This window comes from Urocampus carinirostris, chromosome 6 (assembly GCF_059441175.1).
Source record: "Urocampus carinirostris isolate Australia breed hairy pipefish chromosome 6, RoL_Ucar_1.0, whole genome shotgun sequence".
NCBI classification, from domain to species: domain Eukaryota; kingdom Metazoa; phylum Chordata; class Actinopteri; order Syngnathiformes; family Syngnathidae; genus Urocampus; species Urocampus carinirostris.
The window spans coordinates 3,490,149-3,517,068 of NC_142354.1; the positions used below are offsets into that span (position 1 = coordinate 3,490,149).

Below are 26,920 nucleotides of genomic sequence, written 5' to 3' on the forward strand. Positions count from 1 at the left end.
TGCATGTTTACTGTGTTTATTGATAATTGCAAATTGTCGCTCTTATGCTAAAAAAAGAAAACATTCATTTTTGTCATAAATGTTCACAATGTAAAAATATATTTAGAAATGGAGATACAGCAGCAACAATATGAGAAATCGGATAGGCCTACATTAGCCTTTTCCCTTGTGTATTCCCGACGCATTGGATTCTAGACTGTATCTGAAAATACCAACTATATAATCAATATTTTTTTTTACCCGCGCTGCCCGGCCTGTTTGCCACATTTTTTCCCTACCAAATGTACCCCGCCAAAACGTTTCCCCAACTGCTTTAGACCAACAGATAAACAACCAATAGACTAGGGGTGTGAAACTCATTTCAACTTGGGGGACAGGAAAGTACATTTAAAAAAAAAAAGAAGAATCAGAGCGAGAGTGAAAACAAATGACAAAAGTAAAGGGAGAAAGTAAAAGAGAAAAAGAGACAAAAGGAAAGAGGGAGAGTAAAAGAAAAAAAGAAAGGGAGCGAGAGAGGAGTGACAAAATGAGGGAGAAAGGAAGAAAAGACCGTGAGATAAGAGAAAAAAGGGAGACATATAGAAAGATGGAGAGACTATGCAACCGAGAGACAAAATAAAAATGAGAAAAAGAGTGAAAAGAAGCAGAAAAAGAAAAATAAAGACAACGTTCAATAGTGGCATCTGGCTCTGGTGTCATCAAGTGGACATATTCAAACCTGAGGCCCGTTTTTCGACTTTTTTTCTCTTGCACTTCTTTCATCGTGGTCTCGCGGGCTGGATTTAAACCCTTGGCAGGGCCTGATCGGGGCTGCAAGTCTGACACACCATGCAATAAACCAACTAACCAACCAAGAAAATGACAGCCAATCCAACCAATTGATCATTTGATAAATCATTCAACAATTGAAAAATCGGATGGAAAAGTCGAAATCTCAATCTTCCATGAGAATACATTTTCGGCGTTCAAGAAACTACACAAGCATTTGACAAATTCAAGTGGACAAAAAAATGCAGAATGCGGAAACGCCGCCCAACCCTCAAGTTTCCCTGAAAATCCAAACTTAATTGTTTGTCTTTTAGTTCCAGTGTCAAACAGGTTGTTGAAAAAGAAAAAAAAACAGCATATTCTCTTACAGTGCTTTTGACTAACAGTAGTTCCTTTTTTCAGTACGCAAACCGCCCTCTTCCCTCAAAAGTAGTCCTAAAAAAGCCCGACAGCAACTAAATTCAAGACAGTAACAGGATGGGAAAAGGCAACAGCAAGTGGAATTCAAAGTTGGGTTACCTTGCAGGCATTTTCTCCCTGAGGAGTTTTCAAAAGGAGCCAAATGTCACCGAGCAACAGCAAAAGAGAAAAATGATGCAATTGAACCAGATTGCCTTCCTGAAGGCAACATGGCTGCCATCATGGTAATGCCCAGTTATCTTCCACTTTAGAGCAAAGGTGGGTGGATCGACACAAATATCGATACCGAGCTAATAATTGGAAAAGAATTGATGCTTTTGTCTTGAGATCGATACACACTTCCCATTGTATCTACGTTGTTTGGGTGTCGAAAGATTGTACAGACATTAAAATGTTTGAATTGGCTCCAACAGTGTTTATACTCTGTTTGCACTGCTGACTCTAATTTCAAAAGATTGTGCAATGGGAAATATTTTAGCCGTCTTGTTACGAAGTAATTAATTTTTTTACATCGTATTGTTTGCATTATTTGTGTGAGGTCCTATCACACCTAATTGGGCAAACCTTGAGCTCATTGAGACTTTAGTATTTAAAGACAACTTTGACAGACATTCGTCGTTGGATCGTTGATGTATTACCCATCCCAGAAAATTCCTCTACGTCTACAACTGTACAGTAAAACTTTGCATTTATAGCAGCGTCTTTTTTTTGTATGGATTGGGTTATCTGTTATTTGTTTCTCGTTTCCTTTCTCTTTGGAGTGCCTTGAGTTGGAAATTATTTTCCCTATTAAAGTTCTCAACTTGAAGCATGTGTCTGCGCTTGGATCCTGTCCCACAAACCCTTACAATTAGCACTTTCTGAAATAACGTTCAATTGAAAGTATTATAGTTGTCATTTTAAAATATTTATATTTGTATTTTTGTTACGTTGCTGCTTTTTCTAGTTTCTCGTGACTTTTGTCATAAAACTGTTTTAATATAAATCGTTATCTCTTTTTATACTGCTAATGTTAGAATTGCAATTAGTCAATAAAAAGTAAAACATTTTAGTGCCTAAAATCTCTATACTGTGTTTTTCGTTATTACTAATTACAAGATGATGATTAAATTCCCAAGAAAAAGTATCAGTATCGATCGATAATAGCTCGTATTTACTTGGATCAGATCAATATCACAATTCCAAGTACTGCCCACTTCTACTTTAGAGCAGTTTTTTTGCTGCCACAGAATCTGGTTGTGAACAAATCCAAAATTGAGATACAACGTATCACAACAAATATGAATATGTAGCTTGCCTAACTAAGTCAAGAACTGAAGAAGCCACAAAATTTTGCGAGCTGAAGTACAAAGTTCCCCAAAAATGTACAAATGCAGTGCTGCTGGTTACAAAGTAGCTGGAAAGACTGCTTACACAGAAGTACTGGAAACGGAAAAAAAAATCACACCTGTCTCTGCCGTTTGACACACTGTGCGCTTTTTTTTCATAGGAGCATGTCACAACATAAATGTCCATTATTCTTTGAGATGCTGAGCATCATTGGTGTTTAGTGCTCCAAAAGATCACTTTGCAGGTTTCAAGTTACCCCATTATAACGCCCCATATCTCCTGCCACTAACGAGCAACTTGAATTCACAAATTCTGCTGTTGTCTCCTCTTCTTTGCCTCAATGGCCTCCAAGATGGGTTTCTTCTTGGCTTGGTAGCGCTGTCGGATCTCTTCCATTTCTTGCTCCATTTGCGGGTCCAAAGCAGCCAGACGCACACGCAGGTCCTCCACCGACCAGGAACTCACCTGCAAATATGTGCACGCACACAGGGTCCAATAAGTTTGGGTCCTAAACAGTGTTGATTTACACGTTACACAGGATTGCAATCACTATTCTCTGTAACAAGTAACTTTAAAATTTATTTATAAAATTGAGAGTCTACTGTCGTTACTACATGGTGCGTTATTGCACAGTGCATTACTGCAAGCCACTACTTTTTTGGCTACATTTTTAACATTGCAGTTAACTGTGGTGCGGCTTTGAGGTTTTTTTTAGTTTTTCCTTGTACGCATGTCAGTTTCAGATTAGGCAATGATGTCATTGTGGCTTGTGCAGTCCTTTGAGACATTCTGTGATTAAGGACTATACAAACCAATGTGACTTATTCAGTTTTGCAGCAGCATCAAGGAAATGGCAAGCTTTTCTTTCCAGCAGGTGTGCTAAAAATACAAAACATGACAAGTCTGGAAATGTTAATTTAAAACATGAGGTTTAACTGTATTCAATATTCAAGATATTTCAACTTTTTCACCCACAAATCAAGTCCTCTAATTATACATGAGAATCGATCAAAAGCACTACTTTTCTCTTTCCGTATCATCGGCATCAATGTTTAGGTTGCTGAAGTTTCCTTTAGTCCCCGAGAAACGATAACAAACGAATGCAGTTTGGTCTCGTACCACCAATGACAACACAAAGACAACTTCCACATCTGTGTTGCAGTCTTGCATTTTTCTCGAGTGTATGGTTGCCTTGGCGCTGTTGTCTAGAAGTATTGGGCTCACATTTTACACAACGTAGCCCTCATTTTTCAGTTTTCTTTTGGTGCAGCAAATAATGTGTACCCGTGATAGTAATTATGCTTTGTGTTCTGAAAACACGTGACATAAACAACTCTGAGCAAAAGTGAAGACGACACAGTGAAAAACATCAAGCGTGTGGGGGCATGGCGCCGTTGCTGTTCTGCAGCCATAGACATTGACGTCAAATTCCCTATGGGGTTGGCGCCAGGTGTGCGCCTACCTTAAAACGTAAGAAATAGAGGTGAATTAGTTCATTCTAAGGCTGTCTACCACCAGACCATCCGACACGAGCCATTCTCCAGTTTGACCCAAAGGCAGCAGGCTGGAGACGACCACGAGGGAAACCCCGCACTCGATGGCTCGACGTCGTTGCGGGCGACCTCCAACAACACGGAGTTGCTGTAGAGGATGCAGAACAGCTGGCACAAGACCGCCAGCATTGGAAAAACCTGGTTCATCTGGTCGGCTCAACGCACAGGGATGGGACCCCCCCGACCTTCGCTGGAGCAATAATCAATCAATCATAAGGCTGTCTAAGCCTGCAGCTTTAAATCTGGTGCGACTCACTCAAGACAATATTAAGTCTTGGGTCATAATTTTTATCAGATGTGCTCTGAAGTGAGTTTACGGTATTATTTTATGTAGATCATGAATTTGAGTGTCTCCCGATTCCTTGACAATCTTACATCACTCACGTCGTCAAAAAAAAAAAAGTCCATCAGTTACGACCCTGTGGGATAGAAGTGTTTACCAACAAGATCAATGTAATAAGGTCTTGGGCGCGACCCATGCCTTATAAGACACCATACAAGCTAGATCAGCTGCAGTTAAACACGAGAGAAGAAAGGCAATGGGAAAGCAAAGCCAGAGAGCAGTGTTGTGGCAGTTTTTAAGCAGATTTTTCAAGAACCATGGTTACAATTTCAACCATTTGCAAGCACATCACCCAAAATTCAAACACTTCAATCCTCGAAAAAAAAAACCCCATTCAAATTCAAGCTTTTTAAGGATTTCAAGCACATGTATGAACACTGTGTTAAGCCCATGCGCACACCTGGTAAGTTTAAGCACACTGTGTTTTTCCCCCTCTTCAGTGACAGTCAAATCACATTGTATCAGTCTTTCTATGTTCTATTATTCTGTAGTCTCAAGCGTCATGATTTTCCTCTGCAGATTTGTAGCAAACAAATTACCTTGAACATTCAAATATGTGTGTCTTGATTCAAATATAAACGAGACTCTAAACTGTAAAAAGTCACGGTAAAATTGTGTTCAAAATTTAATTTTAAGATTTACATCCATTTTTTGTACCCATGGCGCTCTCTTATAAAATAAAAAAATGAACTCCACTTACGAGCTCCAGATCTGCATCCACCAACAATTTGTGGTCCTCTCTTCCGGCACGACCACCGTTTTGATTGTTGGCTTCTTTCTCCTTCTGCTCAAAGTATTCCAAGAAAGATGGCTTGGCAGGCAAGGAGGACTCGTCTGTCCCTGACAAACACACAACATGACTCATAAAAAATGATGGCCTTATCTTAGAATCGCAAAAGTGACTCTTAATTTGGTCAAAACTTTCAAATCAGTTGGATCATGTCATCAGCTCTAATCAGAAATTGTCATTTTTAAATAACCGAAATTTAAGGTATTAATAAATGTATTTTATTTTAAATATTGGATGCCTGCAAAGAAGATGCAAAGAATGCCATATCGTTATTTTGACTATTACTGGTCACTGTTGTTTGTTCTTTTGACCATTATGAACACTTAACATCATTGTCACTATCGGCCAATCATTTTGCTGTTCTTGATACCAAAACCTTTTAGGGAGGATCCACTTTTGTAACCCTGGTGTTTTAATTTAAAAAAAGCATTCACAAGAGGCGTTTAAGAATGTTTTTAATCTGGGGTAGGCACTTCCCGTTTTCTTTGGAATTTTAAAATCCATTGATATTCTCTCTCCTTATTTTGAGTGTCTATTAGAATATAAAATTAACTGGTACTCCCTATGAAAACACATTTTCATGACCATGAGTTGCTCTGAACTAAAAGGCACCGTGTAACTTATTGCTGTATTTAACACACACATAAGGTTCACTTGATAATAAAGACAGGTTCTAATCTCCTAAAATCAAACAGGAAGACGAAATTGCAATCGGTCATGCAAAATTAGGATTCTGCACTGTTTGAATAAACTACAAAAAAAAAAAAAAAAAATACTGGGAAGAACTTAGCTTTCGGCTGGCAATAAAAACGATAAAATGTGTGAGTATAATTCAGCAGGAAGCTCTTGAGGAGGATAAATGTGTGCCTTTCTGTTGTCCTAAAACAATGGTTTCAACTTTACACAGAGTCCAGAAATAGTCATATTGACTCAAGGAACAGAGATTGGATTACTTCTCAGCCACATCACACCAGACAGGCTTATAGAATAAGCACAAATGGAACAAATCAATTTGAGACTGCGGTTTTAGAATCATATCTTTACACAACATCATGCATGTTATTTTTCATATTGATATAAAAAGTAAATGTTCCAAAGCAAACTTTGAATTTGCACAGGGAACAATAACGACATTTGGTAAGACAAACATTGAAAATGTATTACATATACCGTAAATAATGGACTATAGAGCGCACCCGATTATAAGCCGCACCCACCACATTTCGGGAGGAAAACGGATTTTGTACATACACAAGCCGCACCTGTATATTAGCCGCATGCGCCTACATTGAAAAAATGCAACACAAACACAAAATTAACCCATAGCCAACACAATACAAACATCACAGCCGGCATAATGAACGGCAAATGATACCGGTACTTAACGTTTGATGCAGACCTGCAAAGTCCGGGTGCCCGTTGAAAGTAATCCAAGGAAAAAAAGTGTATATTTCCAAAGGTATGGGTGGGAAAAATATATATCCACTATTGTCGGCCACGTCCACAAACACTTCTCACCTTTACTTCACTTCCCGTCTGCCCGCATTTGCCCCGCCCCTTCTTTCTCATTTGCTCGTGCAAAACATATCAGAATAAGTTTCTAAAATAAATACATTACAAAAATATACAGTTGCAAATACATATTATACATGGTTACACATATTTACAAAGAAAGACAGTACACCGAGAGAGTTTTCAAAGCTTTAATAATAATATTATAACTTTAATCCCAAACCATGCCTGTGAAGGGTAGCAAAACGCTACTAGGAACACGCTTGCGACATAGAAAACGGATCTGTTAAAAAAAAAACATTCCGTACATGTTCAAACCACGGTAAAACGTACTCATCCTCCTCCTTATAACTGACGTCATCAAAGTCGTTTTCCTTCAGGATGGGAAAGAGACTTTGTCATATAGACGTCGTCCCATGCCACCTTATTCTAAACCACGCTAGCAACACGCTCGCAAAGTAAAGTTTACCTGCAGTAGCGGTTTCCTTCTTTATCGGACTGCTCGATTGCGTTTAGCTTGAAAGTAGCGTCATGTGCCTTTCTTTTCTCAATTTGCATGAGGAGGATATGTCAACGCTAATTCAATTTGTGCACAAGCTGGGAAGTTGCAGTCTTCCTCGGAGCATATATTCCACCGGTCTAAATCTTACCTTTTGTACTCGAGAGCTGCTGGCGGCCGTTAGACAAATTACATAAATTGGCCACGTCACTGAATAAGCCGCAGGGTTGAAAGTTTGGGGAAAAAGTAGCGGCTTATAGTCCGGAATTTGCAGTAATAAATCCACATTACTTAACATGTTTTAAACTATGTTAACCAGAAAAAAAAAATTGTCAGAATCAGCCATCATTTTCCAAAAACACTTTGAGATTGTAGCGGGGGTATCCATTTGCCCACTGTTTTCATAGTAAAGCATTACTAATGATTTGACAGTTGATTGTGTCTTTTAGTCTTTACAAGACATTCACCAAACCTTTTAGGGGGGGAGGTTAACTATATATAAAGAGCCAGCTTTGCAATTCATTACAATCCCAAAAAAAAGCTTTTGGGCCTTCACCATTTTGTTCTTCTAACACACTTGAGATCAATGTGAACTGTTGACAGCAACCCTTTGAGGAACCTTATTTATAAATTCCGGGACTGTATTGAGTGAAACTAATCCATTTGTCAATCAGGAGCCAAAAGCCAAATGCTTTTCTCTCCTATAACCTGAACGTGTTTACTTGAGTCCGTTTAGAATCTCTTGAATGTTGTCTTTGTTTGAAACATACACAATTGATATTCCTGTTCATTCAAGTTCAATATTGTTGACACATTGGGGCAACAACTTTTAACTTATTGCTTCAACAAGATATCAACCCCAGATTTAAAATCTTAGATTACATTTTAAACCACTAACAACTTAAAATGCAAAAAATGAAATTGATTATTTCTTTAAGGCTTTAATCACTATTTCTGCAAGACCTTGTCAAAAGTGTGCAGCTGGACATGGTTCAATTCTTTATGAACCAGATACAACAAATTGAGTTTGCGATTGTTGAGTATCTGAGCCATCTTCTAGGGATCAGCAGAGTAACACTACATTCATCAAAAACAGTGGTTGGTTGGTTGGTTCTCTTAACCACAAGGGTCGTAGAGGCAAAATTTCCTGTTGGTGTGTCTTGGGCAAGTAAAGCCTGGTGGTGCCCATCCCTCTCCAGGCCAACATATACATGGATTCAATTTTAGTACCCAAGTTTGCCTTATGAAGACGTTTGAGTTTGTACAGCAAAAAAAAAAAACTTAAAATCTTGCAGATAATCGTGGAGATGAACGAAATGTTTCTAATATATAAATACAAACGTCTCAGTGTAGTAATAACATTCCTTCTGGCAGATAATTTTGCTCATTTGAAGAATTTCTTTAGGTTTTCTTCTAGACAAACCAGGGAAAAATATAGATTAGCTCAAAAAAAAAAAATTTTTTAAAAACCCCCAACAACCCTAATTTAAATAGTCAAATAAAAACTACTGCCACAAATAATAGATTTGTATTGTCAATTACTGTCCAGTAAATCCAAATGAAACAGGAGTTGAATAACAGTCTTTTTGAACATACAGACGCTGCCCTACTTATGAACAAGATATGTTACGGACGGTCATTCCTAAGTTAAATAAGTTTGTAAGTTGCTTCAGTGCTATATTTTGTATGTTTATTGTTTATATAAGTATGTTTAAGGCTTGTCTAAGTAACCTGTGTTGTTTTGTACTAAAACGTAAACATTTGATAAAATAAAGTTAAGTTCAACTTACTTTTGGAAGATGAGCTTCAAGAGTTAGGCGGCTTCCTCCTCTGTGGTAGAAAGTGGACGAAAAAAAGCGATCCAACCGTTTTCTCAACCGCATCAAGCTTTCTTATTCCATTTTCATTTAAAAAGAAACTGCTCACCTCTTCTTTACACCAACCATATTGAATGAATGCACGAGATATTACACAATAAAAATGTCAAAGTTCTTAGCGCACTGGAGATATAGTATAGTATGTTTACACCCGAACTAAGAATAGGAAGCCGGTAGTGACGGAAATAAGCACTATGGTACTGTCCTGTAAAATCTGTAAATCTAAATTACAGCAATGTCCAGACGTTTTTCGACATCCCGAAAAAAGGTTCGGATCTAACGTTTTTCTTAACTCGAATGTCTGTAAGTCGGGGAGCGTCTGTATTTGACGAGAATTGTTATGTGATTTTCAATGACGAGGGTGGCCCCCTTGGCTCAAAAATGTTTCAGAAATACGGGCTTCAATATTTAAAATTTATGATCTATCACCTGACAGGACGAACGGTACATATAGAAGGTGCAAAGTCGGACCACTGCTGAATAACACTCCAACTCATCTAGATCAAGTCCCTAGAGATGCGATCAATGGAACTTGTCGAAAACGTCCCTTCCCTAAAAGTGTTTAGAACCATATCCCTCTAGGTCAATGCTTCTCAAATAGTGGCGCGGGCTTTTTTTACAGTCCTAGAATAAAGAGCAGTGGCACCACCACTACATTATGGGGCCGCGGCGCTCTCATTGAGTGTGCGCTTGGTGGTAAAGCATCCACGCTTTGCACATGTATAGCCGAGAAAAAGTAATATTTAGTGTAGACATTGAGTTAATGTTTTCTTCTGCCAAGGAGGGGCGTGAAATAACATAATTGAGAAACACTGCAATGGGAATAGTCACACAAAAACGTCTGACTAACAGGCTCAGAGACAATTTCTTCCCCAGGGCCTTCAACACCAGAAACATGCATGCAAAATCGAAAATACACACAATATTGTCACCCAGACAATAGTGTGTTTCACATGAAAAGTCAAACTATAATATATATATATATATATATATATATATATTATGTATATTATATATATATATATATACACTGGGTTGGGTAAGGTTACTTTAAGTTGATTACTTTCAATTACTTTTGGATTACTCCAATACCAAATATGCTAATAAAAGACAAAATAACCTAAATATGAATAAAATTACTACATTTTGTGCAGGCTTGGGGAGTAACGGAACACATGGAACGGAAAAAATGATGTTGGCAAGCTGTTTGGATTTATTTTCATTTTGTTTCTGTCGCATTTTATGTTGGTTTTGCCGGAGATCAAAGCCAGGAGAAAAAGCTTACCACGTGTTGTGAGTCATAATTTTATTCATATTTAGTTTCTTTTGTCTTTTATTAGCATATTTGGTATTGGAGTAATCAAAAGTAATTGAAAGTAATCAAGTTAAAGTAACCCTACCCAACCCTGTGAATACATCAGTTACTTTATCTGGTAACTAGTTACTTTTACTATAAAGTAGTTTAGTTACCAACTCGGTTATTTTTGGAAAATGTATTTAGTAATGTTAAAATTACTTTTAAAGTAACAAACCCAACACTGCTTATGATAGTCGAACTTGAAACTTCCAGCAAAAGTAATTAAAATGGTAAAGTCAAAGTTAGCAGAAAATGTTTCCTTCTTGGAAAATGACTTGGACCTACTTTTCATTGTTCCCGTCTCATCATCGTCATCAGAGTTAATGACCATGGTCCCTAGTTGGGAGCGAAGGGTTCCCATATCGTCCTCTTCCTTGTCTTTTTGTCTTGTGCTTCCAAATGTGCCGTCTGATGAGTCAATGGCGCGAATGGTTGTTGAGTCGCCTGAATTTGTCATCACCATTGTTCCCTGGTCAACCTCATCCTCTTCCTGGAACACAGACACGAGTGAAGACTAACTTCATGCCACATCGAGTTTCAAACGTGTGGAGACATTGGAAAGACAATTTTGAAACTTGTATATGATTAACTTTTTGTACTGTTAAGCAAACAGCCCATGTGAGGGAAATCAATTTGTAGGCAAAGAAATTAAAACATCGCAGTCATACAGAATTGTCATCGTCGTCATCATCCTGTCCTCCGTGCACGGTTGCCTCCTTGCGTTTGGCTTTAATTTCCATGGCATCACAAATAAGTTCTTTCAAAATGCTGCTGGGCTTGGCTGACTTGATGAATGAGTGCTAGTAGAACAAAAAATATACCACAAAATCAATAAGACACATTGAAAATCAAAGGTGTCATCCAAAAGGAACATTACATTGGCAGTTTGCTCACTTTTGTAAGTGTCAATGGGTGGACAAGGGTATAATTGGGCAAAAAAAAATTAAGGGCATCACTGACCGAGGCCTGTGGATATTAGCCCCTAAACCTTCCTGTGAAATTTGCCTATAATCCCAATCCAAGACGCACATAAAGTAAATAAACGCTGTTCTTGATCCATTTGACGAATATGGACAGTTTTGGTCTCTTTTGAAAGCTAAGACACTGGAGTTTTGTCCCAAACTCAAACAATCACTGCAAGTGCTACGAACATTGAGTAATCCGAGGTCACAACACACAAAAATAGGAGGTTTTTATTGTCGCCTGAATTTTTTTTTTTTCAAAAGGCAGAGGAGTTTAGCATGGGCTTCTTTGCTGGAAGACTGGTGAGACAAAAGTGTGAAGCCTCACCTGGTACCATGTCAAATTTATTCACAATCTGAAAAACTAAACATGGTATTTTACACATTTTTCTAATAGTAGGTCTAGGCATTGCCAGAAGTGGCCATTTGGGAGACAACCAGTTACAGCACTAAAAACTGTGCAACTGTGTGTATGCATTTCATTTTGGCCAATTATTTTGACATTTTGAAAGAGTTGTACATTCTTGACTAATCTTTCTAGAAGACAATCAATGCATGTGCCAAATAATGGTGAGTAAAAATGAATCACAAATTGCTTTGCACACTTTTAATTTCAGCTCTGATTTGAAAACAGGGATATCTTCATATCAATTGATTCAGAATTTAATTGGCCAACCAATTTGTCAATTATCATGTCAATTGGACACCTTTGGCCTGAGTTATATAGAGATAAAGGAGGGGTTATCTTTTTTTTTAACCATATAAGCCTGTATACGCTAATGCTAATAGTGAACCGTGAAAGCCTGCAATTGGCCGAAAAAGATGACAATCAAAATATTGCAGGCTAACGGCCTATAAGAAAAATAATTTCACTAGTCTGTAGAGTTGTAAACAGGAATTATAGACAGCCAGCAACAAGGAACGTCTATCGCTGCCGAGATAGATTTTCAGCAGATTTTGTCGGAAGTATTGTGTGTTTTGGAGTAAATATTTTACAAAGTTGGATTCACTAGACTTTCGTGGATGTAAGGAGGCCTATCATCAAATATCCTGATGGCAATAGGAAACAATTGTTGAGTTACGCCAGCATGACCTTTTTCGGATATCTTGTTTCAGACTGATCATTTTGTTTCTTTGATGCATTTTTAAATGGCCACCATATATTGAATCCCAAGAGATTAAATTTTTCAAGGACATGTGGCATTACCTATTTAAATGACTCGTGACATCGTACAGAAAAGTATTTGCTTCTCAACAGTCGTCAAGGGGTTAAAAGCCCGACCCAGTCGGAGCCAGACCAATTAACTTGATTTGCTGAACTAAGGCCAAAGCAAACCCGAAATTTTATATTTTACTTGTGAGGACTCAGGAGCAGAGATGATTTAGGATAACAAATTAAAGCCGGTCTTTTGGAAGAGAAATCTGAGTTAAAGAAGAAGCCCAGCCTGACACGAACGTAATGATTGACATTTTAGGTCGGACCCATACGTACATTCATCTTGTCATTTGTGTTGACAGCAATGGCGTCCCCTTTATGTTTACTAGTACTTATTTGTTCAACTTACACTATAGACTGTTCACTCAAGAGGGGACTCTAAGCCTGTGTGGATAATTTCAACCTTGCCGGTGTTGTCCCCCCCCTCGTAAAGTCTATATATAGCTGCGCTCGTAACAATCGGCACGCCACTCACGTCATCATCACGCGCCTCACTTTCGATGAACTTTCACAAGATAAGGTGTCATTTTTAAATAAATAAAAGAAAGTTGTTTGATTGAGTGACGTATGCCAGGGAAGCATTTGGTACAGAGGGACATTTTTTTAATTGACTTTCAAGATGACAAGTATGTTTTTTGTGTTGGATTAATCAAATACATTTTCCCCCAAAATGTGACTTATACTCCAGGTGCTACTTGTACAAGTTTTTTTTCTTCTTAATAATGCATTTTTTGGGTGTTGCGACGTATACTCCAGAGCGACTGGAAAATACAGTAGATTAGCGTCAAACATTTTTTTTCTAGCAAAACAAGGTTCTCAAGATAATGCAACACTATAACCACCATAATGGAGCAACCTTAGTGGGCTAACTAGTTTGGAGCTACCTGCAGCAGTTGCGTGGCTGTGGCCCTATTCTCTGGGTTTTTCACCAAACACTGACTGACAAAATCCTGAAATGGCTCTGACCAGGATTTAGGGTTGCGGAATGTCGGTGGAGGGTTGGTGGGGATCATGAAGATGGCCTGGCAGAAGATACAAACATATTTAGGAACATCCCAAAGTTAAATGTGACATCAGTCAATTCTTTCAGTCTTTGTTAAGGTGAAGTCATACCTACTTGGTAACTGCCAACTTCCAATAGGTTATTAATAAATAAATAAATAAAATCAGGCATCTGTACTACATATTATTTTTTAACTTTATAATTTTATAACTACTACTACATGTCTTAATACTTTTTTAGGACAAATTTGATCGACAGATGCCAGTATTTGGCAAACTCACCCTCATTGGGTGGATGTCAGCATGGGGCGGCTTTCCCTCAGCCATCTCAATTGCAGTTATGCCCAGTGACCAGATGTCAGCGACGCAGTTGTAACCTATCTCTTGGATCACCTCTGGGGCCATCCAGAAGGGTGTCCCAATAACTGTGTTCCTCTTGGCCATGGTGTCCTGCCGGATAAAAAGGCTAAGTAAAATAGACGTGACAACTCCACAACCTCTTAGAGCAGGAGACTAATTGTGATTAAGGGCTATACAAATAAAAATGACTTGACTTGACTTGAAAGGTAGCAGACTGACCGTAAGCTGACCGGCGACGCCGAAGTCGGCCAACTTTGCTTGACCCTCTGTGTTAAGCAGGATGTTTCCCGCCTTGATGTCACGGTGGATTTTCTTCATGAAGTGAAGGTATTCCAGCCCTTTAAGTGTCGACTGAAGGATGGTAGCAATCTCTTCCTCGCATAACTGCAAAATAAATAAATCAATCAAATTAAATTTAAAAATCATGACGACAGCTTAGTTTAATTTCAGAGTAAATTCCGAAAGGGGGGTAAGCGGTTAGTTAAAATATTGAAGATTTATCAGAATGATAATAATAATAAGGACCGAATTAAAAAGTTGTTGATACTTAAGAGCGAAAGAGTATCAATTTCTGCCCTGTGATTGGCAGGCAACCAGTTCAGGGTGTCTCCTGCCCACTGCCCGATGATTGCTGGGATGGGCTCCAGCACCGCCGCGACCCTACTGAGGATAAGCGGTGTAGATAATGAGATGAGATAAGTATCAATTTCGAACCAATTGCACTTTGCTTCATCGAAGCATTTTCATCTAATGTGAGGGAGGAGCCTGAAAGCCAGTCATTTTATCTAAATTACTGAATTGGTGTGTGTGTGTGTGTGTGTGTGTAGGGCGGGATCTATGAAATGTGAGAATATAGTGTTTTTTTGCATATCCAACTAGCCGGGACATGGCGGGCTAGCCGGCTGCTGAATATGACTAACTGGGACTGATCTGTGACAAAAAGGAGGCTGTCGGACCAAAAGCATGCAGTAAGCAGCCAGGATAATCAGGAAACGACAAAAAACAGCCACGGAAACAAACAGAATCCAGCATTGGGCGGCTAGCCAAATGCTAAAGAGGCTAAACTATGACTGATTAGTGGAAGAAAGGTAGGCTGGCTGACCGAAAACATGCAGTAAGCAGCCAGGCTTCCCTGGAACCTACAACAAAAAACAGCCATAGCAAACAAACATGAACCCACCCGGGGAAAAAAAATCTAGAGAGGCAAAGGCAAAAAAAGGAAGCCACGCTGTAGACAATGGCAAGAAAACTTACCTCACGCAGCTTTTGATGATCAAAGCACGCAACTCTGACAAAACAGTCAGAAGTCCCCCAGCGACATAGTAAGCAAAGTTCCAATTGATCCAAGCAGAAATGAGCGCTATGCAATCACTACAATGTTTTTTAACGAAACCTGCCATTGTTATGTCTCTTTGGTTTCATCCAGTGATGTTAAAGCTCTATAGGATACCAACGAATTCTGTCAACTTTGGGACAAATTTCTCGAGTGCCTCGGCATGTGGAATATTTTGAAACATATCTGCATGATTGTGGGGAGGAACACTAAACGTTCTTTGCCTAATTGAATGGTAAATGGTCTGCATTTATATAGCGCTTTTCAAGTCAATGAAGACCTCCCAAAGTGCTTTACAATGTGCTTCACACTTACCCATTCACACACACACTCAGGTTTTTATAATCCTGTTGAGAATATGTCTTGTGTCTTTCCTTGTTGCTTTTTATGTATTTTCAAAATCTGACCATGTGCCTAAAAATACGGTGCACCTTATGTATGGATAAATATTGAGCCGCAAAAGGTCTCGCAAGTACAGTTAGCTGTTACTGACTCGATTTCCCCCCGAAGAAGAAATGGTGGTCTGTTATTGATCTGCGCTATAACGAGTGTTACTCTATTGTGATTGCACCAATGTCTAATTTAACGTAACAGTATGACTGTTTTTGCGAGTTTACTGAATGGAGGAAAAGTAAAACGTTATACCTTGCTGCTGTTAAAAGATGGTAAAAACATGTTAAAGATGTGTCACGAAAATACTAATGCTTTTACTCAAAAAATCAGCAGTTAATTCGTTTTGGGAGTGGGTGGAGTTATCAGGAAGCTGGTTTGAAATCGATTAATTAAGTTTGACTGACCCATCTGACTGTTTTGTTGACGTTCCCTTTAGAACAGCACCATCTAAAGCAGTGGTTCTCAAATGGAGTAGACGTACCCCTGGGGATAGTGCAGGGGGAACAAAAAGGTTTTTTAAAATATCTAAATCAGTAGGCTCATCCTAATAATAAATCAAGAGAAAAACGATTTTGTAAAAAGTTCGACATAATATAAATATGTGTTCATTCACAGAATTTTATCTTCCTGTATTTAGTTTCAATATCCTTTTAAATTAAACTGCCCCCCACACAAAGTTAGTTTAACCCACTGACGCACTCATCAAAGAACCGTTGTTACCGTAACACTGTAACTATGGAGACGTGGCTAAACCACAGCAGCCTGCTGAAAGTATAGATGGACAAGCAAAGACAAAACCAGGAGCGACGAAGTCCAGAAAGTACATGAAAGAATGTTTTGATGGGATTTACGTGCACGACCTTTGACCCATACCAGGCAATGTGTTTCTTTTGCGGGGAGAAGTTAGCCAACGCTAGCACAAAGCCGGCACACCTAAAGCAGCATCTCACCACATAACATGGAGGTCACCTTGGTAAGAGTGCTTCAGGAGAAAACTTTCATCCCAAGCCACAATGCTAAAAGCCTCCACTACATGAACCAAAGCCCTGCAGGCTTCTATGTGGTGTCTTTCCTTGTTGCTTAAGCCAAAAATCTGTTCACCATAGCGGATGACCTACTGCTCCCCGCCGCTGTGGTATTGGCCGAAACTATGCTAGACAAAAAAAAAAAATCTGAAGATACATTAAAAACTGTTCCCCTGTCTAATGAGACCGTTTGCCGCAGGATATATATCATGGGCAAAGACGTTCTCGAACAAGTGGGGAAACTTGGCGACTTATTTTCACTGCAGCTGGATGAATCCACAGATGTGAGTGGACATGCGCAACTTGTTGCATTTCTAAGATACATTGACACGGATGACGTCTGTGAACACATCTTATTCTGAAAAGAAATGGAGAGGCGGACAACCAGAGGACATTTTGAAAGTCGTTAACATGTTTTTCACCAGAAACACTATCACCTGGAAATGATTGGCAGCGCGAAAGGGCTGATAGTACAGATTTAAAAAATGTAGGCATAGAGTGGACGCACTGTGTGATACACAGGGAAGCGCTAGCGTCCAAGAAAACGAGCCCTGTGTTGCACGATGTTTTGAACGATAGCATTAAAGTTATAAACTTTATCAAGTCAAGGCCACTTAACACACGGTCTTTCAGTGAAAATACTGGAGCTAAATACACAGAAGTGTTTCTGCATACTGAAGTGCGCTGACTATCTCGTGGAAGAATACTGAGCAGGATGTTGGAGTTGTGAGCTGAAGTGCACACCTTTCTGACAGAGCACAGATCTCACCATGCCACCATGATTGAGAACACAGACTAGCTTGCAAATCCTTACTATCTGGCAAATATAGTCAAGAAACTGAATAAACTCAACATGTCCCTGCAGGGCAAAGACAACAGTATCCTGAACCTGTATGACAAGGTGGGTGGTTTCCTGAAGAAACCAGAGATGTGGAAGAGGGAATGTGATCAGGAGGATTTCACCTGCTTTCCTCAGTTGGATGTGTTTCTCTCCAATGAAGAGGTGGCAACAGCTCTGATGAATTTGGTCATAGTGGGACATTTGGCTAACTTGATCAGCAGTTTTCGCTCCTACTTACCGACGATGAGAAATCGGTGCAGCTTGATTGGGTGAAAAAACATTTTTACCTGCTTATAAATCCCTACCGGTTACATGTTTTTCAAATGTTCAAAGCAAAGTGATTCACATGCAATCTTCTTTTTTAGAGAGTTAAAATTCCATAATTGTGAGTAAATCGTTTTTTTTTTTTAAGTGAAGTGTTTAGTTTAGAAAACAAAGCATTTATAATTCAGTTACAGATTTATTTATGACAACATATTTTTGTTATTCATGTATATTTTTTTATTTTATGTATAATTATCAGCATTTTGCACATTTAAGTTTTGACTGATTTTATGCCTACTGATGGTCAACGTCTTCAGTTTTTCTTTTTTGTTTCTACATGCAAATGTTTGCCATATTAATGTTTTTGTCAGGTTCACTGTTGTTTGGCTTTAATAAATCTGACTTTACGGCACTATACCTCTTTTTTCTTCCAAAAAGGTTTTGCCCGTGTCAGGGGGCACTTCAGTAAAAACATATTTCTAGAGGGTAGGTACATCACTGAAGAAAGTTTGAGAACCATGGATCTAAAGGATGCATAATGTATGGTAATTCCAGTCTCTACTCTAGCGGCATATAGTTTAGTGCACCTTTTGTATGAAAAATATATGACAAAAGACTATTTTTGAATGATCCAATGTTCAATAAAAAAAAGGTTGAAAGAAAATTTCCCTCATGTAGGTTTTAGATCAAGGGATGGTATAATAATAGTCTGTGGTTTGCAATAATTTGTGGTTCTGTGCAGATCTTTGAGACTCCTTGTGATTAAGGGCTATACAAATAAACATGAACTGACTTGACTTAGACTACAGTATTTTGTAAAAACGGTCGTATGGCGCTCTCTTCAGGACCAAAGTGTTACTACAACCTATAACGTCACCGCGAAATGCAATGTACCAATACTTACTTGCATTTATTTAGTGGCTCACAAATGGCATGACATAACGAATCGGTGCGGAAGTAAGTTGCCAAAACTGTAATAGATTTTATCGCTGATGCAGGCCTAATGTCCGCATAAAAGAATCTTACCGTCTTGCTGCGAATCCGTATGATGTCGGACACAGAGCCTGCCCCGCAGTATTCCATGACAATCCACAGGTCACTGTCCTTGAAGTAGCTGCCATAGTAGCGCACCACATGTGGACTGAGAAAAAAATGACAGTTACATGGAGATTTGATTTATCATTTAGTTTCTCAACTTCACACAAATTATATAGGGGCGGCAATGGCTCAGGAAGTAGAGCGCTCGTCTTGGGATCAAGAGATCTCAGTTCCCGGCTCCTCCTCCGTGTTACATGTTGAAGTGTCCTTGGGTAAGACACTGAACCCCTAATACGCAGGTTAACGCCTTACATGGCTGCACGGCCGCTATTGGGAAATGTTAAGCACACTGTAAAGCGCTTTGGGAAGTGTGGACTTAAAAAGCGCTATATAAATGCAAATCATTTCATTTCATTTCAATAGGCAAATTAATTTCAGTTATTCAATTCAACACAAATGATACAAAGTGCCGTAAAAAATCAGACATGCAGTAAAAATGTAAAAAATATTTAAATGTGTAAGTAAATGATGAAATAAAAATAAAAACCATGAAATAATGAGTGAATCCATAGATAAAAAAAAAGACTGACAGCCATTAAATTAACGACATTAGTTTTGTGCAGATGCTCAATGAAAAAAAAAAAAGCAATTATTTACACCTTAGGAATAAATGTATTTCAACTTAATTTACGTCAAAAGTGACCCATGGTCATGTTTAGCAGTTAAAAGGGGTTTTAACAAAAGGGTGTTAAACACACCCCACTTGATGGCAACTTTTTTTCCTTCTGTGCAACCTGTTACTAAACGAACAACAGGACGGGTACCGGTCCACGGCCTTGTGGTTGCTGACCACTGGTATAAACCATGCTGCGCAAAAGTTTACGATGGCAGTGTTGCGTTGTGTATGTGCACAGCTCAGAAAAATATTGATGGCACAAATTTCGAACCAGAAAGAATAGTGTGACTTTCGACTTCTTAGACAACCACCTGTTGCACTGTTGCATGATAGAAATCTCCTTGATAAGCTCCTGCAGGTCGGACTCAATGGGAACCTGTTTAATAGCCACAATTTCTCCTGTCTCTCGGTAGTGAGCCTTGAACACACAGCCGTACGACCTGTGTGAGCACAACAGATGGGAAGTTGCAAAACAGGAACTGGAGAAAGCCCGCGAAAAGTCTCACCCTTCGCCTAACTTCTCCAGGACGTCAAACACTTCCTCAGGCTGCTTGGTCAGGCTGTCCTCACTCAGTTTCTTTAGCTGCCTGCCATCACATATGTAAACAACAAAGTGTAAATAAATATTTACTGCATTTCCCAACTATAAGGCACACCCAAAACCCCTAGATTGGCCAGTTATTTTAACATGCGCCTAATAACTGCCTTATATGCGGATACAAATGGAAATGTGTTCCCATATTTGTACAATTATTGATCTATTGCACCCCCCCAAAAAAAGGGTAAAACCGAAAATACAGAGACCCCTAGCTACTTCTTGCTTCAGTTATCACTGGTTCACTAATTTGCAGATTTTTAATTGAATTAATGGTCTTTCTTGTCATTCATATAAAAAAATCATGTATTGCGTTTCTAATAGACAGCAGGAACAGATTAGGAAGGGTGCTCTGTTTTCAGTGGGTGTGACTGTGTCCGTGACTGTTATAGGCTGGTGTGTGCTGTCAGTCAAACAGCCAGTTTGGGCATGCGCAGGCAACGTCTCTGAATCAAAACGAACTGGGAAGGATAGAGGCAGCAAGCTTTTAGCGGCTTGTTACATTGAAAAGAAATCCAACAATTTAATAAGACCCTAGGGAACGTCAGAAGAGTGCAAAAAATTCAGATCACCAGCAGGTGCTCCGTAGATTGCTATCGCGTCCGGAATTGACTGAGGCCGCGTCCGAAGGGAAAGCAATCACCGGGCAGCAGGTCCGGCCTACTGCTCAGCTAGGCTAACACCTGATGCCTGCGTGCAACTAGCCAGCCACTGTAGGCCGTACCCACACAGGCGGATGGGGGCTAAAACGTCCGTCACAGTGTGGCGAAAGTCCAAGCTTCATTATGTTGTATAATGACCATAAAACCATTTATTCAACTGAAATGTTCTCTTGTGTGTTAGTATTTGTTGATATATAGTTGTTATTTTGTTACAGGCGTATACTAATGACATCATCTCGTAGTTAGTTTTCCCCTTGGGGGCTTTTAAGTTGGTGGGACACTACTAAGCGGATTTTCACTTTTCACAGGTGGTTCTGGTCCCCATTACCTGCGAAAACAAAGATCTCTGTATATCCTTTATTAAAATAACACTAGATTTGTAGAGAAATTAAATAAAAATGCACTTTACCAGGTCAGTAGAGACATAACTCCACTTGTCTATTTTTTAGGGACAAATAAATAATTAAAATCGAGTAAACATTTTTTATCCTTGTAAACAAAGAACAATATATTAGCAGTAGTAGGACAGTAAAAAAAGATGTCAATTTTCAGTGGTAAACTGCAAAGTCTGTTACAATAATACCATTAGGGACAGTGTGTAATATTTAGTGCTTCTTATTATGACAAGAATGTTTTAATTCAGTAAAAAAAAAAAATATTTGAATACTAGACTAAATATACTGATGTCAATTTTTATTAAAATAAATAAATAAATAAATGGTAGAGAAATTTGAATTTCTTTTTCGAAGTAGAATCAATACCTAAAGTCGTGGCAATGTTTGTCTGGCAACTTGCTGCTACACTGTGCTCTGTGGCATTTGTTTCCCTTCACATTAGACAATACAGTAGTACCTAGAGGTCAAATATTACACACTGGGGCTTTAATTGTCCTGATGCCTTTAACATAAGTATATTCAAATCCAAATTTATTTTATAGCACTTTTCACACACAAAAAAATACAACTCAAAATCCTGAATGAAAACATTCAATTTACAATTAGCTAACATTAATACAGTAAAGTGCCCACCCCTCAGCAAAATTTACTGATATTTTAAACGTATTTTTTTCTTAAAGTTCCAGTGTATAATATTTGAACACTGGACGTCGCTGTATTGTCTAATGCAAGCGAAAACAACTGCCACAGAGCAAAGCAGAGTAGCAAGAGTCACTAAATATCACACGCTTCCTCTTAACAATTTTCAACGGTTTGAAATCTGCAGTTTGCAGTGTTAGAAATAACGCTGTTTAAAGAACAGGGTAATCCAAGTAATAATGTTTTTTGCCGTTACAATGCTCCTGCCGTTACGACCAAAAGCGGCGTGTTACTTTGAATAAATTAAATAAATTGCCAGCCGTAACGAGTGTACTCTGCTCTGTTTATTTGACATCCCTGTACGTTCAACAATTGTGCCCGTAGGAGCACAAGTTTTCGTGTGTCATTCATTGTTGTTCTTGTTTGGTCCAAGGGGTGATGCAACGTTAATTTTGTGGTGTATGAAGTTGGCAATGCATGTAATGCTAGGTAGGTATATGACCTGGTATAGCAAAGCCTTTTAAGACAGCTACGCTAAACTATGCTACACGAAAGCCAGTTTGTTGTTAACCATTGGTTTGAGTGTCTTTTATGTTGAGGGTAAGTTATCTGACGCAAGGTTTCAGAAGCTACTTACTGCCCCTCAGATACAATCACTGGTTTGAGAAAATGTAAGATAATCTTGTTGGCAGGATACTTCATAGAAGAAGTCCAGAATGACTCATTTGTCTCACTTTGTTAGATTTACACTGCAGTGTTAAACACACACAGCACGGCGGCACAGTGGTTAGCGCGTGTGCACAGTTCTGAGGTCATGAGATCGAACCTCCTGTGTGGAGTTTGCATGTTCTCCCCGTGCTTACATCGGTTTCCTCCAGGCACTCCGGTTTCCTCTCACATTCCAAAAAACATGCATGTCAGGTTAATTGGCCTGTCCAAATTGTCCCTAGGTGTGAATGAGCGAGTGAGTTGTCCATCTCTGTGTCCCCTGCGACTGGCTAGCAACCATTCAAGGTGTCCTCTGCCCACTGCCCGAAGACAGCTGGAATGGGCTCCAGCACCCCGCAACCCTACTGAGGATAAGCGGTGCAGATAATGGATGGATGTTAAACACACTTTGTTATTAATTTTATTTTTGAACTGTTTACTTTTGATGCAAAAAAATATTTGAAGTACAGTGGCATGTGTACTTGACCAGTTGTCTCAGATTTTAGAGAGTTAGATTTCATTAATTAAACTCACTTTATATAGTTTACAGCTGATTGTTGTTATGTTATCGTGTTTACAGTTTAATTTTGCACTTCAAGTTCAGTATAAATCTGTCGCTGGTATGGTGGAATCAATATAACAAGGATTCACAACACACAACACAACAGCCTGTCTGTTCTCTATTCAACTAGCTCGAAAACTGCTCAGAAAACGTCATATGGTTTGACATCCTACTCTTTAAAGAAACGAAAATAGTTACGTTCCCTGATAACAAGGTATTTTATTATAGAGTAATTTAGTTCCTAACTCGGTTACTTTTAGGAAAGGGTAGTGAGTAACTACAACTAATTACTATTTGAAAACAATGGTAGTTTGTCGTTTTAAGCGTTTATCAACCGACAGTGACACACACCGTTTTGACTCCCACGTACCTGCGAGGATGGGTCCGCATCTGCACCTTGTCCCTGTTCTCCATGATGGACGCTGCGCCTCGGCCGTTCGAACACCTGTACCCCACCGAGTGCCTACCAGCAACCGCACGTTAGGCAGCTAAATAACTTAGAAGCTGTCGGTGTTCTAGCTAGTAGCAGGGTGGCTATCAACTAGCTTAACAGACTCGCTTCAGACTGGTAGCGGAAATCTTCCCCAATATGCACTGCCGTCTCGCAGGTCACATTTTTGGACAAGGTCCTGCCATTATTTCTTGCGGATGGAGGATCTCGGTCAACGCAGCCAGCTTTCTCCCTGTGTCTAAACAACTTAGAACTTTTTGAGAAGAACGTTCGAAGCACTTGACTGGTGAGGGGGTGGGTGGGGGTTAACCAGGAAGAACATGAACAAACGAACAAGTACGAAGTCCGACAGGGGGGCGAAGAAGAACGAAGATGAGACGAAGGAAAACGAAGAAGAAAGCAGGAGCATGAGGGGCGGGCCCATACAGCAGCAACTGTTGCTAACGACAGAAAAAGTCACTTCAAGTGAGAAACTCATGTCGTGCTTGGGACAAAATAATTCGTACTTTTTCAAAGAAAATTTTCGCAAAAGTTATTTAAAGATTATTGAATTAGTGAAGACTCATATTAGCCCCAAATATGAGTATTTAGAAATATCAAACAGCACGCCGCGGCCTAACGTGATACTTTTAAGGCGAAGAGACAAGCAGCTTTGAAGCGTGCATTGCGCAATGACGTGTTTGGTGCGAAAATAACGAGTGTATGGTATGCGTATGGGATACGCATACAGTTCATTATCACATTTAATGGACGATAGCGGTGGGATATTGGAGGGCGTCTGGGTCAAGGCTAAATAGAGAAAAATCACAAGTGAAGTTTTATGGAATGTGGAAAGAGACAGAAAAGGCAGGACTCCCGCTGACGGTGTTAAAGACAGACCAGAAAATCCTAGGGATAAAATTCAATGCGGATGGAGGAGGCGAGACCAACTGGGATGACGTGACAAGGAAAGTTAAGCAAAAACTTGTTTTTTGGTCACTAAGAAAAATGACAATAGAGGGGAAGGTCCTAATCATCAAAGCGATCATCCTCCCAATGCTTTTGTCAATCAGTTTAATTTTTATGCCTAGAAGAAACGTGCTGTTACAACTGGACCGAGCCATCTTTCGCTTTGTCTGGGGCTCAAAGTGGGAAAGGATAAAAAGAGATACAATGAAAAAGGGGGAAAAGGAGTGCCTGACCTCCAACTTTTCCTGGGAAGCAAATATGTCTCTCTCCACTTCCAAAACGCTGTGGGCCCACCCAACAACCCGAAAAGTCAAGCAATGACCCTGTTTTGGATGGGCTCATATTTGCGGAAGCTAAAGCTTGTACCAAACAATCGTTTGATTCCAGTTTCATTTAACTTGCCACCAACACATCTCTTTATTCGGGATTTTTTGAAGAAGTTTGATTTGGAAACACAAGAATGTCACACTTTACAAAACCACAGGGCCCTTATTGCTATTGTGCAAGAGCGAGCTACAGTAAGCCCTGTACGGGGGCTTGCGTTTGGCGAATCCACAACGGTTTGGAGCAACGTGAATCATCCTGCCCTCCCAAACAGACTACGAGACTTGTCATGGATGGTGGCTCATGAAGTTCTCCCAGTCAGAGCCGTAATGCACCACCGAGGAATGTCAGCGACTTCGACGTGCCCTCGACCTGGCTGTGGCGCCCAGGAGTCGGTGAGGCACCTTTTTTGTGAGTGCAGCGCTGCCCAGGTCTTGTGGACAATGGCCGACCAACTAGGAAAGTTCCCGGACTTGCCAGCAGGGGAGGTCCCTGATGCACAGTACGTGCTTTACGGGGTGAGTCGGTCGAGGAGGCCTCGGAACGACTTTGCCAGGGACTGGCTCACTCTCGCCGCCATCAAGGACGCCATCTGGACCTCCAGAAACCTGCTCGTATGGAGGTGCAGGCAGATCCCCCCCGTGGCTGTGCTCCAAATGGCTGCAGATACCATACAATCTGCGAGCGGCGGGCCTAGGACACAGCCATAAAGAAGACTCGTCTGCACCCACCCGGAGGGGGGAGCCGGAGCTACACTGTGGGAGTCCCGGCAGCAACGGCCTGGGTTGTGGAACCCAGAAGGGAGAGGACCCACGAAGAAGGGAGAGGACCCACACAGAGGACTGGAAGAATGCTGCTTGGGAGGGTGGGATGGCAGAGCTATGCCCTTGCACAATAGTATTGCCTTTTACACGCTGGTTAACTACTGTTAAAAGAAAATAACTCTGAAATTGTTTGGTTGATGTTGAAAATGTCAGGAAAAAATGTTAAAACTTCTTATCGTCACGTCATATTGTCAGATATAGGGAATTGTGGATGTGCTTGGTGGCTGTTGAGATTGTCGTGTTTGTTTTGCTGCTGTTGGTGTCGGTGGATTTGTTCAGACCGAGGACAATCGACTTTGGCCTGGACGGATCTATTGACACTAACAAAGATGTTATATAATAAAATTGTGAATATGCTTGATTGCTAATAAGATTTTCGAGAGGGTTTGTTCAAACCTCACTTTGTGTTTGCTGTTAAAAACGTAATATTGGAATATAATATTGTGAATGTGCTTAATTGCTGTTGAGATTGTCATGATTGTTTTCTGTTTTTAGTGTCAATAAATTTGTTCAAACCAAAAAAAAAAAAAATTAAGTGATGGATGTTTCAAAATAAAATTGGACTACAATCCAATGAATTCGTAATTGAACTAATTGGTGAATGCCATTTCAAATCAATTCGTATTTCTAATCGCAGATATCAACAAAAAAAAAAAAACACATACCTCGACCTCTTACAAAATCCTCCCCCCTTGTAGAGGGGATGCCAATTCTCGACGTTACTTAACACAATTGACATTTCCCAACCATCTCCGGGCAGTGGGCAGGGGACACCCTGAACTGGTTGCCAGCCAATCGCAGGGCACACAGGGACAGACAATGCATTCGCTCATTCACACCTAGGGACAATTTGGACCGGCCAATTCACCTGAAATGCATGTTTTTGGAACGTGGGAGGAAACCGGAGTGCCCGGAGGAAACCCACGCAAGCACAAGGAGAACATACAAACTCCCCACAGGAAGTCTGGAGCTGGATTTGAACCCACGACAGGTTCCCATGACATGAACTGTGCCGCACAAGCGCTAACCACTGCGCCGCCGTGCTGCCAGATTGAGAATTATATATTTAAAATTACCTATACTGTAGCCCCTAAAGTTAAAGGAACACACTTTAAAATAAATGATATTTATCCATCAAACAATTTATTAAAATTGCGTTTTACAATTAAAAATAATATCTGGTCATTTTGCAACAATATTAACACCACGGACCATATGTTCTTCTCATGTCCAATTCAATTATCAATTATCTAA

General features: G+C 39.8%; 1 protein-coding gene across 1 annotated transcript; it reads right to left on the reverse strand.

Annotated features, from left to right (window-relative positions):
• Nucleotides 1-24,175, reverse strand: LOC148363557 (serine/threonine-protein kinase 4-like). The gene is made up of 11 exons (XM_088337489.1): nucleotides 23,490-24,175; nucleotides 20,065-20,145; nucleotides 19,870-19,998; nucleotides 18,871-18,985; nucleotides 14,208-14,372; nucleotides 13,911-14,078; nucleotides 13,511-13,648; nucleotides 11,117-11,248; nucleotides 10,734-10,938; nucleotides 5,114-5,253; nucleotides 1-2,982 (listed from the first exon to the last, which is right to left on the reverse strand). Exons 1-11 carry the CDS (start codon nucleotides 23,531-23,533, stop codon nucleotides 2,821-2,823), a joined length of 1,479 nt encoding a protein of 492 aa, XP_088193615.1. The 5' UTR covers nucleotides 23,534-24,175; the 3' UTR covers nucleotides 1-2,820.
• Nucleotides 24,176-26,920: the final 2,745 nt, after the last annotated feature.